This window comes from Aspergillus brasiliensis, assembly GCF_001889945.1.
Source record: "Aspergillus brasiliensis CBS 101740 unplaced genomic scaffold ASPBRscaffold_15, whole genome shotgun sequence".
NCBI lineage: Eukaryota > Fungi > Ascomycota > Eurotiomycetes > Eurotiales > Aspergillaceae > Aspergillus > Aspergillus brasiliensis.
This window is the reverse complement of record NW_027137456.1, coordinates 445,507-462,522: the sequence shown is the minus strand read 5'-3', so window position 1 is coordinate 462,522 and position 17,016 is coordinate 445,507. Positions and strand designations below refer to the sequence as shown.

General features: G+C 48.8%; 8 protein-coding genes and 1 non-coding gene across 9 annotated transcripts; 4 read left to right on the top strand and 5 right to left on the bottom strand.

Moving 5' to 3' along the window:
- The first annotated feature begins 135 nt into the window (after positions 1–135).
- ASPBRDRAFT_334621 (uncharacterized protein) lies at positions 136–2,401 on the top strand. Its single transcript, XM_067623122.1, has 5 exons — positions 136–285; positions 344–1,095; positions 1,216–1,578; positions 1,631–1,762; positions 1,821–2,401. The coding sequence occupies exons 2-5, from the start codon at positions 406–408 to the stop codon at positions 2,010–2,012; spliced, it is 1,377 nt and encodes a 458-aa protein (XP_067474927.1). The 5' UTR covers positions 136–285; positions 344–405; the 3' UTR covers positions 2,013–2,401.
- Positions 2,402–2,783: 382 nt separating this feature from the next.
- Positions 2,784–3,719, bottom strand: ASPBRDRAFT_199909 (uncharacterized protein; the record flags this gene model as incomplete). The annotated part of the gene is made up of 1 exon (XM_067621375.1): positions 2,784–3,719. The coding sequence occupies one exon, from the start codon at positions 3,717–3,719 to the stop codon at positions 2,784–2,786; it is 936 nt and encodes a 311-aa protein (XP_067474926.1).
- A 490-nt stretch (positions 3,720–4,209) lies between these two features.
- ASPBRDRAFT_660990 (glutathione-independent formaldehyde dehydrogenase) lies at positions 4,210–5,520 on the top strand (the record flags this gene model as incomplete). Its single annotated transcript, XM_067628656.1, has 2 exons — positions 4,210–4,680; positions 4,748–5,520. The coding sequence occupies exons 1-2, from the start codon at positions 4,302–4,304 to the stop codon at positions 5,518–5,520; spliced, it is 1,152 nt and encodes a 383-aa protein (XP_067474925.1). The 5' UTR covers positions 4,210–4,301.
- A 1,125-nt stretch (positions 5,521–6,645) lies between these two features.
- On the bottom strand, positions 6,646–7,820 carry ASPBRDRAFT_135196 (uncharacterized protein; the record flags this gene model as incomplete). The annotated part of the gene is made up of 5 exons (XM_067618682.1): positions 6,646–6,752; positions 6,812–6,905; positions 6,967–7,035; positions 7,094–7,687; positions 7,749–7,820. 5 exons carry the CDS (start codon positions 7,818–7,820, stop codon positions 6,646–6,648), a joined length of 936 nt encoding a protein of 311 aa, XP_067474924.1.
- Positions 7,821–8,524: 704 nt separating this feature from the next.
- ASPBRDRAFT_47715 (Zn(II)2Cys6 transcription factor) lies at positions 8,525–10,631 on the bottom strand. The gene is made up of 4 exons (XM_067625922.1): positions 10,205–10,631; positions 9,712–10,137; positions 9,499–9,645; positions 8,525–9,441 (listed from the first exon to the last, which is right to left on the bottom strand). The coding sequence occupies exons 1-4, from the start codon at positions 10,592–10,594 to the stop codon at positions 8,749–8,751; spliced, it is 1,656 nt and encodes a 551-aa protein (XP_067474923.1). The 5' UTR covers positions 10,595–10,631; the 3' UTR covers positions 8,525–8,748.
- A 1,038-nt stretch (positions 10,632–11,669) lies between these two features.
- Positions 11,670–12,147, top strand: ASPBRDRAFT_58771 (uncharacterized protein; the record flags this gene model as incomplete). The annotated part of the gene is made up of 3 exons (XM_067627954.1): positions 11,670–11,705; positions 11,764–11,844; positions 11,896–12,147. 3 exons carry the CDS (start codon positions 11,670–11,672, stop codon positions 12,145–12,147), a joined length of 369 nt encoding a protein of 122 aa, XP_067474922.1.
- Positions 12,148–12,676: 529 nt separating this feature from the next.
- Positions 12,677–13,535, bottom strand: ASPBRDRAFT_134946 (uncharacterized protein; the record flags this gene model as incomplete). The annotated part of the gene is made up of 2 exons (XM_067618661.1): positions 12,677–13,158; positions 13,190–13,535. 2 exons carry the CDS (start codon positions 13,533–13,535, stop codon positions 12,677–12,679), a joined length of 828 nt encoding a protein of 275 aa, XP_067474921.1.
- A 1,039-nt stretch (positions 13,536–14,574) lies between these two features.
- ASPBRDRAFT_t246 lies at positions 14,575–14,664 on the top strand. The gene has a single exon. It is a non-coding gene; the product is annotated as a tRNA-Asp (tRNA).
- On the bottom strand, positions 14,632–16,660 carry ASPBRDRAFT_47713 (Zn(II)2Cys6 transcription factor domain-containing protein). Its single transcript, XM_067625921.1, has one exon. The coding sequence runs from the start codon at positions 16,526–16,528 to the stop codon at positions 14,903–14,905; it is 1,626 nt and encodes a 541-aa protein (XP_067474920.1). The 5' UTR covers positions 16,529–16,660; the 3' UTR covers positions 14,632–14,902.
- Between the last annotated feature and the right edge of the window lie 356 nt (positions 16,661–17,016).

The window sequence follows — 17,016 nt, the reverse complement described above, 5'->3', positions numbered from 1 at the left end:
GTGACTGCCCGCGCAGCGCCCGATATAGCATTCTTAGACCTGCCGACACCGAGGGAAAGGGGCATACTCGATGCTACCACAATGCCACTGTTGTTGAGTGCCTGGCCAGCAAGCCTGGTGAGCGAGCTAGACGTCTCTGGTATCAACAACAGCGATTCCCAGCGTTTGCTGGAGTTTCAGTGGGCCTTGCCGGAGGCTAAGGACCAGAAGTTCGAGATTGAAGTTTGTGAGGTGAGCTACGATGCTGAGGGGAAGCCAAAATACGGTAAAAGATTCCATCGCATGGTATGCTTAGCTAGTCTCTGGGATGCCCAATGTGTCAGTCGGTTTAATGTAAATCTAGGTTGGAGGCATATTGGACGAGCGGAGCACCGAAAACCAAACCAGCGATGTTGACCACGTGCCATGGTCAGGCAAGGTGTGCGGGCGTGTTGTGTGAGTGTGTTAAGGTTCTTCTTAATGTCGACTATACTTATCGAGAGCAGGCAAATATCTCTGCGTTCCACGCTGGTGATGTCTATGAAGGCAATCGGGTTCGCTCTATGGCAGCTGCAGCATCCCGAAATTTCGGACACAGATCCATCGCCTGGCGAACCGGAAGCCTCGCGCTTCATTATGAGCTTTGCATCTCCATGGGGTACTCTACCACACTCCTACAGCAAGGTGGACGTGTCTTCGGTGTTTCTCCACTTCCAGGCTCGCTGGATGGAGATTACCACGAGATGCCAGGCAGGAGCCGAGACCTATCATGGTATTTGGCTACATCGAGATGAAGGAGATATACCCAACGGCGGCAAAGATGCCGACGATGATCTTCATCTTCTTGAGATGCGGTGCGGATTTGCAATCATTAGCACTACGTTCTCTAGATTGCCCCTGTATACGATGGTCGTCATATGGGATAACGACCAGGCGTTGCAATCAAAAATTCATGTGGACGCGCTCCTGACTGGAAATGCAATACCTGAAACTTATCGCATTGGTTGCTTGTCAGGAGTTGGTTTCTTTCTTTCCGAGATTTCCAGATCGTTGAAGCGAGTCTTAATGGAGTGGAAATTTTTTCTAGATCGCCTGGACCGGTCTCTATCTAGGAGCGTGAGTACAACTTTATTATTATTTGAACCCATGGTACTGCTTCTTACTGTGACCCCTTCTCCGGCTTTGGTCTTATATGATTCATTATTTTTTTCCTAATCTTAGCTAACTTACGGATAGTTGTCACAGCTTACTCGTATAAAGAGACGCGACCTGATGTTCGACGATGCGCAATTTTCCAAGTCCGACGAGTATTTCGCTGTCCTTCAAATACTCCATACCAGCACTGACTGGATCAAAGGGGTCACGTCCGACCTCCAAACCATGCAAATGGCATTAAACCACATGCTGTTGACGCAGATTGCTTATTTTGAGAAATCGGAAGACCCTGAGCAAAAAGAGGAGCAGCAAGAGCTAGCGAAGGCGCAACCATTCTTGGATTCTGTTTTTGCCCATGTTATTGCTGAGTATGAGAAACAGGCTCAGCCAATTCTCAGCCGGATTGAAAGAAAGATGGAGGAAATGAAGGGCTTGAGAGATGGTGTAAGTCCCAGTCTCGATCTGATGAGGCACCGCTTACTGAGAGACCGTCAAGCTATTCAATGCTACGTCAGTCAGGGAAGCTGCAAGGGGAACCAGTTTGGCCAAAAACAGCAGTCTACAGAACCGCTACATTCTTGTCTTTACCGTTGCCACTATTTTATATCTTCCCATGGGCTTTGTCACGGTAGGTACAAGCTTGAAGTGGCCAGCTCCATACAGCTAAGCTAAGCTTTCTCTTCTAGTCATGGTACGGCATGAACTGGTTTACTCCAGACAGCGTCAGCTCTGCCTCTAAGACTCCCTTTATCATTGTGTTTGTAGTCGTGTCCATGGCTACTTATATCGTAGCTGCGTGTGGCTTGTGGTTCGTTCACGACTGGGAGTCCTGGAGGTCTATGAACGATATATGGGGATCGATACGAAGGCTCTTATAAGAACATCAGGTTTGGAAAAGAGAGATATCCCTCATACCCTACCTGCTAAGCTTATTTGTCTTTTTTTTTGTTTGCTCTTTCGCGGTGGTGCTGGAACACTAGGTTACGAATAAAACGGTAGACCTACTTAGGTAGTTTGCTGCTGGTGAGTTCATCGAGGCAGGAGTCTCGCAAACACACAGAAAGTTGTACTGCCCGTGCCGCCGAAGACCATTTTCATGAAATTAAACGCTTCTGCGTCTCTATGTCGATGAGATTTTACAAGACCATCACCGGCCTGTAAGACGGCTATGAAGTTGACACACGAGGTTGATTGATAGTGGTTACGTTTCCACTTCAGACAAGAGACTTATGACCTATAATAGTTTATAATTAAAAATATTATTAAGTTCACTTGAAAACAAAGTTGTGAAACTGCCACAACCTCGCACTCGTATCCGTAGCTTTGATTCATCTTACTGGGCATAGTTACAGTCGAGCCACAATCGTAACCACCCTACTGAGTAGACCACAACAGGCTATATCGGGACCAGATTACCGGTACAAGTTCATAGCGCTTAAATATGCAGGATGAAGTCAAATATCAGCACTGGATAAAGACACGACGCACCGTGCACTAAATGTCTCGAGCTGGTTTTTTTTTAGGATGTTGAAATTAACTTGCATGAAGTCTGAACAATACAATACACTACTTTGAACTCTCGAATTAGTTACACTCATATTATGGAAACAAACGAACCAGTCACCAATCAACCCCATTAATCCGTCAAGCTATGCATCCAAGTATGCCTCTAGCTCCCTCTCTGTCCACTCCCAGAGCTTCTTCCCGAGTCCCGAATCCTGAGCATACTTGCTCCCCTTCTTTGTCTTCCCGACGGGAACGTAATACTGGCCACTCTCAACCAGGGGATAAGTAGCAGCCCAAAGCTGATTCAGTGTCCCAGTCTCAACATCGACACCGGTAACCAAGCTTGCAATCCACCACAGAATCCTCATGATCCAACTACCTTGGTTCATTGTGGTCGCCAGGTTGGTCCGCACTAGCCCTGGATGAACCAGCGGCACGGTTAACTGGGGGTAGTGTCTTGCCAACTCCCTCCCCCATAGCAGATTTGCTAACTTGCTCTGTCCATACCGCGCAACCGTATTCATTCCTTCCGCGCGGGTTTTGAGAGTGTCAAACTGGATCCCAGATTCTGGCGCATAGTTATGCGCATGGGAAGTCAGAACCACGACTCTTACATCCGATCCTGGCAATGTAGCAGTCTTCAGCAGAACAGGTATCAACAGCTTGGCTAGCAGTGCGTGGCCCATATGATTTGTTCCGAATTGTATCTCATAGCGTTCGTTGGTCAGTCCCGGCGGAACAGACATGATACCTGCGTTCAAGAGCAGGATATCCAGTCTGGACGATTCGGACTGGAATCTTTCGGCTGCATATTTCACGGAGTCGAGGGACGTGAGGTCCAATTCGAGGATCTTGATCTCAACAGGTTCGACAAGATCACATTTGATCGATGTGACGGCGGCGGCGGCTCTTTTAGGGTCGCGAGCCGCGAGCCAGATTTCCTTTGGCCCATGCTTGGCGAGTTCGAGGATGGACTGTTTTCCTAGGCCACTGTTGCCGCCTGTCACCAAGATGACTTTGCCCTTCAGAGAAGGAATGTCGGTTGAGGGAGTGAATGTGGGTTTTCTTGAGTTGAACATCTTTGCTCTGGTGTTTATCTGTTTGGATAGGATGGGTGAGGGTTGAAAGATGGACAGTAATGCTGGTCCAACTGCTTGAGGACCGGCCGGAAATTATACTGAAGTTCTAAGCGTAGCGTACAATGAGTGCTTCTGCTGTCGGCGGAACCGGATGGCCAACTATCCGTGGGCATCCCGAACCCGGTCAGTCGGACTCTATACAGCACTGTTCCGCTGCGGCCGCATCCTCCGCAAACAATCAGGCGCCGATGGCTATCATCGCAATTATGGTCAAATGCGGCCGCCTTGCCCAGGCAGCGTGGAGGATGCCGTTAGGGTCTCGGATGATGATTCTAGAATGACTGAGGCAAAAGCATGTATTTCTTGGTCTAGGAAGTGGGTAATGTATAGTGATAAGCGCGACGGATGGGCCAGCGGGCAGACTGGGACATTGTTCCTGTGTACGTATATTCGAACTGACTGAGGGCATTGATATAAACCGAGCACCTCCCCGAGCAGTATGAATAGTTTCCCAAATAAACCCCTTAATCACTCTTTTACTTTCCACCTTTTCTAGTGTTCAACCCTCTACCAGACGTCAGGATGATTGCTGCCAACCTCACTCTGCCAGCCACCATGAGGGCGCTGATGTTGTCTGGCATGTACAATATCACGGTCCAAGATGTACCTACCCCCCAGCTTATATCGCCTACCGACGCCATTGTGAAGCTCACCACCTCTGCCATCTGTGGGTCTGACCTCTTCGCGTATCGTGGATTTGCCCCTGAGCAGCCAGCATACGTCCCCGGCCATGAGGGTATCGGTTATGTCGCTCAGGTTGGGAGTGCGGTCACTTCACTCTCTGTAGGAGACTATGTCGTCATTCCAGACAATCTTCATCATGGCCAGCTCCAAATGCGCGAGTCTATGCCCACCTCTTATGGTTCTGGCCTTGCTTCCCCCGGCATATCCGGTCTCCAAGGTGCGTACACATCCTCGCCCCCGCTGTAAAGCTAACTATGAAGAGATTTTAGGCTAACAGCTCATAGCTGAGTATGCTCGCGTCCCTGCTGCGGACGCTAATCTATTCCCTTTACCCATCGCTTTGAACGAGACCAGCCCGACTCTAGAGCACAGCTTCCTCACAGTCGGCGACATCTTCAGCACGGGCTGGACAGCAGTCACCTGGTCTGGTTTCCAACCGGGAGACAGCATTGCAGTCTTTGGAGCGGGGCCCGTTGGCCTTATGGCCGCATATAGCGCCATCCTGCGCGGTGCATCTCGCGTTTATTCCGTTGACCACGTCCCGTCGCGTCTCGACGTCGCACGCTCCATCGGGGCAATTCCAATCAACTTTGCCGAGTCCGACCCAGTGGCCCAGATCCTCGCACGCGAACCCCAGGGCGTCCACCGGGCCGTGGACTGCGTCGGCATGGAGGGCCTAAACGCTCAGCTGCAGTTCGAGCCATCGATCGTGACCCGGCAAATGATCAACGTGACGGGCTTCGAGGGTGGGATTGGCCAAATTGGGGTATATAACTACGTTCCCGGCGCTCCTGTTCTCCAGGAACACCCCGATATCAGTCCCAACGTGGACTTCCCGATCAGCGAGTTCTGGATCAAGGCTCTTAAGTACCAGGCGGGTATCGTGCAGCCGTATCGTATCGCTCCCGACTTGGTTAACCTGATTGCGAGCGAGAGGGCCAACACGGACTTTATCACGTCGGCAGTTATTAGCATCGAGGATGGGCCGGAGTACTATGAGCGATTCAATCGCACGGAGGAAATCAAGGTGTTTATTTCTTTCGCAGATCGCAGTTAGACAAGTGCTCAATCTCATTCGAAAAGACTTGGGGTCTGGTTTGTGACCTTGTAACGATGTCCGGTGGTGAGACTGGAAAGATTAGAAGGTCTTCATGCTGTGGGGAAAGCACAACCTTAATGTGAGAATAACCCAAGTTGTTCGAGACTGAGTTTTGCAGACCGTTTGTTATACTGACTTAAATCCGAGGCTCGAAGTATTCCACCCTACCATTGAGCGAATGGGAAGTTTTGTACATTGAGAACAGAAATTTGTTACTCATGGCCATGTGATTATTACATACAATGTTCGCCTCACAGTTACTATAGATAACCCGATAATCTGAATACCATAGACCATCTAAAGGTGGATCTGTGTAGTTCTGAAACTGTTTAGTGTAAGCTCCGTGCCGGCCACACCGGATCAGTATGTCCCGCAGCGTTGATGCGGTGGAATGCGGCCGCATTAACCGCATTCCCCACTCATCTTGGCTGGTTCCGCAGGGAAAGCCTCATGCAGATCAGTCCCCACAGACCAAGATACGTAGCTACATGGGCCACAACAATACTACATTCTGCAAAGATTTTCTATCCTTCCTTTCTTCCACAATCTAGGCCTTTTGCCGAGGACAGATGTCCGACACTATGGCGCTGCCTCCCATCTTTCGATCCGTAACACTGAAGCCTTGCCTCTTTGTGGTGTAATAGCGTCTTCTGGAATGTAACATCTGAAATGGAGTGTCTGTGTCACTGACTCGATACGTAGATGGCTATTCTAACATTTATGACAGGGTCTCGGGTGCTTGGATAACTATCGACCAGATCATAAGGACAACGTGTCTAAAGTTGACCAAAGTAGCCTCCCATCTTACAGAAATAGAAAGCATGGATGGTTCCATACCAATGGTTGTTGTAAAGTAGTATGCTTTGCCCCTCATACGTCTTCAAGCCACTCAATATGATGACGTACGTAGGTCTGATGCTAGTTATAACCTTGACTGTTCTAAGAGCTCACAAGTAGTAATCTGCTTCCGAAATATGGCAATGTGTATGACTGATTAGTCGCAACTTCAATTAATTATCATGTAAGAATGTCCTGACATTTTCCTATAGAACTGTGGTGATAATAGACAAATACTTCATCTTCCTACATGTAAGGTTTCACCTGTTGCAAACTCCAGTCCCAGAACTTCTCTCCGAGGGTTGAATCCACCAAGTCCTTGCGGACTTTTTCGACCTTCCCGAAAGGGGAAACTAGAACAGGTTAGTGAATGATGATATTTGTAGACATGGATATGGCATAGGAGTCGTACCCCATCCCCCGTTCTCCTCCTCCGTAATAGTGTCACTGAGACCTGCGAACAATTCGGTATAGGCGCCATTGATCGGCTCCGATGCGATGAGTTTCTATGATTAAATTTAGTATAAAATATGGGTAAGGACTATGTGACAGCGGATTGAAACTTACAAACATCATGAGCTCCATTTTGGACATATTCTGCTGGAGATTCGTCACGAAATTCCCGGGGTTAAGAGCCTAAGCTTGCAGTCAGGGCCGATGAAGCCTGCAGTAGTATAAAGGGTGATGCACTTACCAGGCTAAGAATGCCCGTACCCTTAGTTCTTCGTGCAAACTCCGCCGAATGAATCACAGAAGCTGCCTTGCTACGGGAGTACTTCATCCAAGCCCCCTCGTCTCGGTGGTAGTCCATATTGGTCAAATCGATAGCCGGATTCGGTGCGGCGTCGGCAGCACTCGAGGAAACCCAGATGACGCGAACGGAGTCTTTGGGTGCTGACTTTGCTGCCCTCTCGAGTGCCGGGCGAAGCAAGTAGGTGAGCAAGAAGTGGCTAATATTATTCACTCCGTACTGGAGCTCATAGCCCTGCTTTGTTTGCGAGCCGGCGGGCGGGACCATCACACCAGCATTGTTCCACAGGACGTCCAAACGATCCTCCTGTGCCAGGAATTCATCGGCTGTCCGCTTGATGGTGGTCAGATCATCGAGTTGAAGGTTAAGAAATATCAGTTCGCCCTTGGAGGATGGATGGGCTGCTTTCATCTCTTCGATTGCCTCCCTAGTCTTCGTCTCGGACCGAGCAGCAAGGTACACCTTGCCATTATGCTGGTACAGGATGTCGGTGAGGAGTTTACCGAGCCCCCCGGAGGCGCCTGTTACAAGGAACACCTGTTTCAGAGGTCAGCTAACTCATCGAGAAGGGGGGAAGGATTCTGTTGCGGATGCGCACCTTGCCAGTCTGGTCCGGTAAATTCTTCTCAGTTAATGTCGGCTTATTGGGCAGCACAGTGCTGCATCTCATGCCAAAGTTAAGACTCATCGTGTCAGATAGTGGCTGCGGACGTGAGGGATATCAATCAGAATTTCCCAGCTGTGGTGCGAGACGACGGTGCACATAGCTCTTTTATGTTGCATCTAGAGAGCTCTCACCTGCTACTCAACTTTGGATCGCCAAACCTTAAATGGAGATCCGTCCGCTAACTGCGGCCGCACTCCCCGCTGACCGGCATGACAAGGTTTCGAGACGAACGACGAAAGCGGACAAAGTTTGGGAACGACCCACCAGCCCCAAGGATGATGTTCTAGCCGACTACCCAAGGAGTCGGAGAAGCGGTCATTCCGGCGGCCGCATCGGCGGTGGCCACCAGACAACCACATTGCCATGAGCGGGGGCCTACAGCGCGGATCGGACGCTTATCGCTTATGTCTAACTTGGTGCGCAGTCGTATCTCCGTGGATTACAGCATGTTCTTTTAAAGTAGTCTTTTGCTGTGTGCTATGCGCTCATTCAACTCATACATCATACATCGGCTTGGCTAGGAATTCCATTCCCACGGTCGAGAACTGACAAATTTGTCAGAATATTTCGACTTCCCTTATGCACAATTCATCTGACTGAGCACTAAAAGGCAAACAATCAAAGAAATTGCACTGATGACACTGCCACTGCAGAGTCTCAAGCCGGATTCCCTCCCCGGCGTATTTCAGGTTCTGTCTGGAAACGGCTCCACGGGCTCGTAACTCGCAAAGAACATTTGAATCAGGAATGCTTCGTTCTTAGGTTCGACTGAGACAAGTCTTAGAATTAGATCTTATGTTCTTCGACCTGTGTGAGACAGTGCGTGACCTCGCGAGGCCATGAATGGTAGATAACAGATTTTCAGTACTGCGTGAGATAGCCAACGGTATTGTATTGAATTTGGAGTACAAATGTAGATCTTGAATTGATCTCATGTATTCCCTCCGTGACGATAGATTTCATTAAGGGCAAGGTATTCTGACGCCAACTTCCACCGTTCACTCAACCTCCCCATGCAAGCCTCTATATCAGCGAGTCGGCCTCTTGCTTTCTCATCACCGCCTTCGCGATAGATCCATTGGAATGTCACCATGGAGCAGTACAGCGCATCCAGTACGAACGGGCTTACTTTCCCCATTTGATCGCTACGTAGCTGATGAGATATAAGATCCATGACGTTCGTGGCCATTTTGTGCGCCTGGTCGCTGATATTCCGCACGACCAGCGTGGCCTGGATCTGGGCGGCGAGTTCGTCCGGTTCTTTAACGTCGCCGGATGTAGCATATCCTGGTTCGTTGTCAAGTTTTTCTGGGCAGCAATAATTATCGAGCAGCAGAAAGAGGGCCGACCACGTCAGGCACTGAGGAGCAAGTAATCGTAGATAACCGTTCGGGGAGGAGTCCATTTCTCCGGCAAGAAGGGAGCTGAAGGTGCCCAGGTCCTCGGTCAGTCGCAGAGCAGCGGTTATTTGGTCTGCCAGGCCTGTCTGCGAATCGCTGCGATGTATGGCGGCACGGCTAATAAACATAGCCGACTGACAGAGGCGAGCGAAAGGCGAGATAGGGGCGCAAAAAAATGGTGTTGTCACTGGATACTGTATGATGCTGGCTACATCGCCCAGATCCTGTTGGAGATGATATTAGTCAATATAACATATACGAATCAGTAGATGTGTATTCACCCATGCATCATCATCCACAGGAAGGCCATCTGTATCCGCAGGCTCTGGGAGGCAGAATCTCCTCCGGCTGCCTAGGGAGATACTGCGATCCAAGATGTATATGGCCCACCACACCCGTCTTCTCTCCTCCAATTCCGTCCAAGTCGTCTATTGCAGATAATTAGTAATTTTTGATTTTTCCTCTACGCCGTCTTTGGTCATTCATATACATACAGCAGGCTTGAGTAATTTCATCGTGTCCTTACCAGGGGAAATACCAAGAAGCTCAGCGAGTCGGGCGCATGCTCCGACGGTCATCCACGCCGCAGGATAGATGGAGTGACTGTATTCGTACACGGCTATCAACGTCATGGCCTGGAGGTAGATGAATGACACGGCTCCACTGGCTTCTAAGGTCGACAAGAATCTTTTAGCGGACGAATAAACTGCATCGCATATTTCGCTGCCAGGTAATGCAGGGAGGGTGTTGAGCTTCATTGCGAGGAAAAGCAGCGCAATGTGCGGTCCACCGTCCTTCAGTGAGATGCCAAGGTCTAGTCGCTTTTTCGAGATGATTGGCATCCACGTATGGACCGTATCAAAGTAATGCGAAGTTGTTTCCAATATGAAATTTGGCTGGTTGAGGATGCTGAGTATATCCTGGGTGGGTAATCAGCAACATTTGGGTCACTGGCAGAACCAACGTAGTGGTGGTTTTACTCCTTACCATCGGAATGCTGACAGCTGGCCTGGGGAATTGCATGTTGGACCATTTATAGCAGTCTATATCCAAAAACATAGCTGACGGAAAGCGGGTGGGTTCTCGGTCGGGCGTGATGGATTCAGTGGCAAGGCTACTTGTGCCCGGACCGCCGGTTGTAGCAGACAGAGAATCTGGCTCCGAGACGCTACTCAGTCTTTCTTCCAGTTCTGCCAGTCTTGCTTGAAGGGTTTCGAGGTCGGCTGCAGTCGGAGGCGGCTTTGGAGTATCAGCATAGTCGCAGGTGCGGCTGGTGCGGAGGCACAGGCTGCACTGGGGCAATCGTTTGTCGCATCTTCGCTTTTGTCGTTTACAAGCGACACATGCTTGAGCGGCTATATCTTGAGAGCGCTCCATGAATATTATTAGTGGTCATAAGAATACGCGCCCAGACCCTACGGTTCATGATAGAGACGTGAACATATCTGGAAGGGGCAATGTTGCAGTGGGATGGGGACGATGCGGACGATGCTCGCAAGCTCTGCCTAAAAAGGTTTAGCGCGACTGGCAGGCAGAATGATTTTCCATTGCAACCAGTTGCTTCATATCTAGTGAGTATCTTGTTTAGTATATCTATAACCAATGATTATATGTTTGTAGAAATCAAGTATACTTTTCTTTAGTATATAAGAATAGCGAATTTTCTCAATATCATTATGGTGGATTTCTAATAATTATCTGGATGAATATCAGTACACCTCTTCCGGCTATATTGTCAAAGTTCAGTATGCTTTCGTTGGTGCTGCTTACCTGGTTTCACAACTGTGATTTACTTCTAGCTCGAGGGTAGAGTATTTGGGTGAAGAATAGGGGCCTGAAGTGCCCCGAAGGAAGGCCGAATAGGGCGGCAATCCAGCGCCTGGTGACCACCACCACACCACCACCACCACCACCACCACCATACTTGGGTTGTTGTATGTTTTGCTTTTCTGTCTTTTTGTCTAGACTCTAGGTATCCAAAGTATTCTTATGAACAATATATTGTGCACTGATTGCTACTAGCTAATTGCAACCTACCCTTGTCATCATGCTTAGCCTCGTGGTACGTACCGGGGAGCTCCTTGCACGTCATTTGGCTTCCATCATGCAGTCTAATATCTCCGTCCACTCATAATAGGTTCCCCAATCAATCCCTGACCATGATTCACATTACCCCTAGCCAAGAACACACCTTAATCATACTGCAACTGAACCATCGAAAGGGTTGTCAGATCCATGGAACGAGAGCCGAAAGCCGAAAGCCCAAGCGACTTGACTCCTGGAACAACACCACTTTAGGTCTTTGTCACATGCTGATACGTCATGCATTAACCAACAGATGCTGGGAAACTTAACTTTAACTGGAACAATGGGGACTTCGCATCTCGCCCGAGTACCTCGTGATTGCTCCAACTGCTTCTTGGGCAACATTTTCTACCCCTGAATGCTCTGAATGGACCTTAAGAGTGACAAAGAAGTGCATGATCGAGTAAGATGGTGCTTTCCGTCTACTGGTAATGATGCCATATGCTCATTCTTCTGCACAGCCGCTTTCTGAGCGTGACAAGCGTATCCTCACCACCTACGGAAGGTTGCCTTGTGGGGGTCATCTTGGCCAGCACCCTAAGGTATTCCTGTACTATGAATGAAACCTCTTCATCATAGCTGACAGGAGCTAGAAACGGACCTACTTCGATTCAGGAGATTATGCCCTCTCCGCAGCTCATCGGGTGACCGACACCGGGGATATCCAAACCGGCACGGCCCACCCTGTCCGCGAGCGCATTCCACATCCCTTCGCCCCGGTGCCGAGCACGGCCAATGCCACTAACAAGGCTAACGATGGTATTCATGAGGACAAATGCGCTGTTTCAACAACCCCAAGGAGCCCGCTTTCCCGGCACTCGAGTTTCAGTGATCAGGATCTATAGCCTATAGCGCTCTGGGGACAGGAGGTAAATCGAGGATATGTGGGATATTTCACGACGATTTTTTTTATTGTCAGCTCGTGATGAAAAACGAGATACTCAATGAGCCTTGTTGCTTTATATAAAGGAGAACACGCTGATCCGTCCTGGCCCGTTTGACGTGTGGTGAGATTGTTTTCCCGGACTTCTTCGATGTGTTGTATAGATAAAGAATGATATTGGCCTTCTTTTCTTGCGTTTCTATCTTTTTTCTAGAGTGGAACTGTTCTTAGCTGTGTATGTATCTCGAGTCTATACGTCGCATCGGCCATGCGTCATACCATACACAGAGTGTCGATCACCGAGCCTGGAAAGGACCAGTTAGTGGGGATGTTATTGATGTTCATAAGCAACTCACTCCAGATATTTGATTCAGCTTCATAGTCATCCGCTCCCTTATCTGCCAAGCTGGAGAGAACAATCATAGTCCATAAAACAACTAGACCACCGCCTTCTCACATATCGCAATTTGAGATCTGCTATCGTCAAAGTATCAGACACCCTCAAGCTTCCGATACGCCCGCTCTGGCACGCGCAGCGGCGCAGAAGCATACTGGTCCAGAATGGCGCATAAGCTGGAATGTTCCGATTTGGATACACGAGTACTCGATCGCTCTTGCTGACGGTGTCCCGCACAGCAATGCCAACACTGGCGTAGGCCATTTTCAGTCGACGACTTCAACGAAGGAGCACAAGCAGCAGCTATAAGGGCAATCTCCTCGATCCTGCTCCATAACGTTGGCGCCACTAGGGACCGCAGCCGCTCTCCTTCAAGCACAATGACCTGGATATAGTAGAGCTTTACGCTGGCAGCCGCGGTGGCGCAGAGCACAAGAGATAACAGAAAGGCGATGACAAGCCTCTCTCGTAGAGATCTGTGCAGTTTCCACACTAGAGGTAATGGCATGATGACGAATACAACATCGGTAAGGATGCCGATACCTGCCAGCAAAGATACCCTTATTAGCTGTATAGCTCGGTTGTTACTTGTATTTGAGATGCTTACCAGCATACACAAACCCATATATATGTAGCCGAGGCGGAGCCCAGCATCGAGCGTCGGGGACGACATCCCACATGGCACGTAGAGGTCTACACTGGATGAATAGACAGATGGTCGAAACAAGAGCTATTGCGAGCTGAACAAACACTGTACACCATAAGATAGCGTGCCATATCTTAGCTCGGTGGAGCAATTTAAGTGTAAGCGCGACTGAAACGCGCAGGAGTGCCCCTGCCCATATGCCGGTCATCTCGTAAGTGAAGACGAAGCGCAAGGCTTGGGTTTTGTTGCCTGGTGTAACGAATCTGTCGTATCGGCCAACGCCATAGATCGCTGCTGCTGCCATCATGGAGAATGCTACTATTTCCAAGGCCTTTTCAGATGGTCAGTGTGGCATCTTGGTGCTTGGTACATATGAACATACCACTGCCAGCGATATTATGATATCCTCGGGTCTGATCTTATGTACTAGACGACATCGTGTGTAGAGTCGAAGAACGTACAATGCAAGCGCGACGGCCAGTAAGACGCCACAGATGACTAGCGCCCTCGGAGCTGTAGTTGTATTGGCATCTTGTAGATCTTCTGCATTCATCTGCATAGGGATGGTTTGCTCTTAGCATGGATATCCTACGCTCCGACGCAGTCGCAAAAGAGGAACTCTTGTGGCCTGGGAATGCGCATTATAAAAGTATGACAGCATTGCCAGGGCGACTTTATGGCACCACTTCAATGTTCCTTATCCATGTCTGCCGTGAAGTTGTCTGGCTCATTTACCGCGGTTTAGATGCACTATTGCTCACGGACCTACATGGTAGAGGCAGATTGTTATGGCTCTGATAGCAAAGTAAAAGGCCAGGATTGTTTGATTCATTCGGAAATATTCTCCGGTTCCTTTGGATGTAAGGTAGGTTGCCACTGCGCTGATGTTTGTTTGGATGAGCAGTCAACGTCATTAACCTTAAGGCACAACGCAGGCCAGTAAAAGCTACAGATAAAAATTCCAAATTGGAACTGTGTGTAGTGAAAGGTACAATTTCGTCATGACCTACAAAGAATTTATCTGCTGAGGGCCAGTAGCTGCTCATGAATTTCACTAGTTGGGATCATACTAGATATATATTTTGTATGGAAGTTGACACGATAACTGATTACCATATGGCAGAACCGTGAAAAGTTCATGATTGGTAATGTATAGGCTGCATCGAATTAACTTGCAAATGATAGTAGTGAATGACGAGATCATCTACAAGGGAGAATGCCCTACAGTATGGACAGGTCTGTTATATACCCACAGACCTCACCATCGAGGCCGATTTCTGGGTCGGTTTCCGCATAACCTAACTCTGTAACATAATACAAAATTTGGTACCATGTACTTCATCCAATCCTCGATGGTCTAACGGTCATGATTTCCGCTTGTCAATCCCTTCTGGGAACAAGCGCGGGAGACCTGGGTTCGACTCCCAGTCGGGGAGATTTTCTTTTTGCGTTTGTTTCGGTCGGCTATCCCTCTCGATGTCAGCTTCGACCAATCATGGTATTATTCTAGGACGCTGCGCCTGCTGTACATTCTGTCCGAAGAAGTATTTACACCTTTTTGATAATGGCATCATGCTCTCTCCCCATTTCTTCAGCGGCATTCCTAGATCATTTGCTACAAGATCTTGGTCGCGTGAATCGCAACCAACCAGAGCCTTGCTTTAGATCCGTTTACTAGAAAGGGTCCACCCCCCGCTTCAGCATATCCTCAAACACAAAAGCTTGTCGGATCCCGGTAGCTTTGCCAATATATCGCATGCGTTCAATGATCCAACCTCGCTGCTTCTCCGAATCCGCCATTTGCTCGGCATACAGCAGAGGCCAGAAAAGGAGGTAGACACCAGCGGTAGCGGGAATACCATTACTGGACTGGTTGTCGAATGGCAACGCATCTGCCAGCAACGTGACTTGCTGTGTATTTGGTAAACCACCAGATATTTTCGGTCGATAGCCGCAGTATTGAGGCACGGAAGCACAAATGTCCGAAACCAGCTGTTGCATTAGTATGACCGACTGCTGATATTGGACTGCATCGAATAGGGGCGTATCGCGGACACCTTCCAATTGCCGCTTGATCTCTTGATGTAAAAGCAAGCGACAGGTACGGATGTTGTTCCAGTTACCTGCCACCCATGCATCGGGATACACGTGATACTGCGTTTCCATGACCAGTTCAGACGTCGTCTCTAACTCCAGGACCTGAAAGTGCCAATCGACAGGCATGTTGTCCGCGAGCGAGCAGAGGCTGCGGTCTATATCTTTCGCACATTCAATTATCGTCTCCGCATCGCAGAGCGTACCGTCCTTGACCAGTGCACGGAAATAGGACAATGATATCATAATATCCGACAGTTCCCACGCAGGATCACTGGTATCCATGCAAGCAGCAGCGTGGCGGTGAAGCTTAACCAATCCTGTAGGTATTCGAAAAGAGCGCGTTAAGCAAGTCACCGAGATACAGAGAAGGGTTTGTCGAAACATCTGAAGCCCACTACGAGATTGGACAAGTCCCACTCCTCGAATGTCCAATATTGATGCTACCCCCTTCAAGTGAGTCTCTCTTTGATAGGGGAAATCTCTACTTTCACAAGTTAGAGCCTCGAAGGTGTTGAGGAAGAGAATCGAGATAATGGTAGCATCCTTTGCTGCTTCACGACGGGACAATAAGGCTGCGTTTATATGTCGAAGCGCTGAAACGTAATATTGTCTAGCCTTCTGGAGAAGGACAAAATGCTGGAACTTGGTAGCATACGCTGCTAGCGCAACGGCACGGAGACTGGCGACAACTCTTTCCTCAGTCATAACATCATTCTTGAATGCAGATAAATACTCATAATGCCCCCGGATGAGGCCGATGTTGTGGAAGGTATGAGCGGACATGAAGAAATCGATCGCACGGGATTCTGCGGATTGGGTGACCCTTCCACCTAATATGTTGACAGTTGGTTGACCGAGGTTTGCTGGCAACTCGGAAATCTGTACCCTTGTTGGTTTATAGGGATTTGGTGAAGATGTGAAGGCTGTCAGAACATCATTTGTGTCGAAATCCCTTGGATTATGATAGACAAACATCCGCTCTATAGAATCCCCATACTGTGGACACTTCCAACCGGATTTTAGGCATTGATTGCATTGTGGTCGCACCCGGTCGCACTGTTGTGGTTCATGAAATAAGCACTGATGCAAAAGAATAATACTGTCGTGATTTATAGAAGATTCCAGCTTGAGCCTAAACATTACCTTGATCTTTCTTTTCCTACAGACCTGGCAGCCTTTCGAGAATCTCCCGTGGCGGACCATTCCGATAGTATCGGCTGGTCCGATAGCGGGCAAGTTCGGTGCCGTTCACGCAACGATAGTAGGCAAGGCTACATAGCAGGTAAATTGCCGCACGGAGAGGGCATTGATGATTGATGCAACTGTGTTAATCAGTCATGCCTGTAGCATGAGTAGGGAAGAAAAATCAACGAAGATTGAAGAGAAGGGGGAGACGGAGATCCGTTAAGCAACACTGGCCTGATCACATGTCCTGTCAGCGCTAATCCCTTTTGGAAGTTATTGCGAGGGAGCCAATCACAGTCCGGCTAGTGATATAACCCTCAGTCAGTCTTGTGTGTCGGGCGATGAATGCTGGTCTTTTCTATGGAGCATTTATCATTAGAAATGCAAAATGGTTTTAGCTGCCTCGAAAGGCGTTCTGGACCACTAGTATATGGGTCAGCGGAATGGTTCTGCTTATCATGTGGCATTACTAGAAGCCAAACAGTATAAATATGTCCTTCTTTCCC

Coding starts and splice junctions, on each gene's coding strand:
- ASPBRDRAFT_334621 (XM_067623122.1), top strand. CDS start 406: ATGGTCAGGCAAGGTGTGCGGGCGTGTTGTGTGAGTGTGTTAAGGTTC. Junction 1,096..1,215: donor ACCGGTCTCTATCTAGGAGC/GTGAGTACAACT, acceptor ACTTACGGATAG/TTGTCACAGCTTACTCGTAT. Junction 1,763..1,820: donor TTCCCATGGGCTTTGTCACG/GTAGGTACAAGC, acceptor TTTCTCTTCTAG/TCATGGTACGGCATGAACTG.
- ASPBRDRAFT_47715 (XM_067625922.1), bottom strand. CDS start 10,594: ATGGAGCGCTCTCAAGATATAGCCGCTCAAGCATGTGTCGCTTGTAAA. Junction 10,138..10,204: donor CAGCTGTCAGCATTCCGATG/GTAAGGAGTAAA, acceptor TTACCCACCCAG/GATATACTCAGCATCCTCAA. Junction 9,646..9,711: donor TGAAATTACTCAAGCCTGCT/GTATGTATATGA, acceptor TATCTGCAATAG/ACGACTTGGACGGAATTGGA.
- ASPBRDRAFT_47713 (XM_067625921.1), bottom strand. CDS start 16,528: ATGGTCCGCCACGGGAGATTCTCGAAAGGCTGCCAGGTCTGTAGGAAA.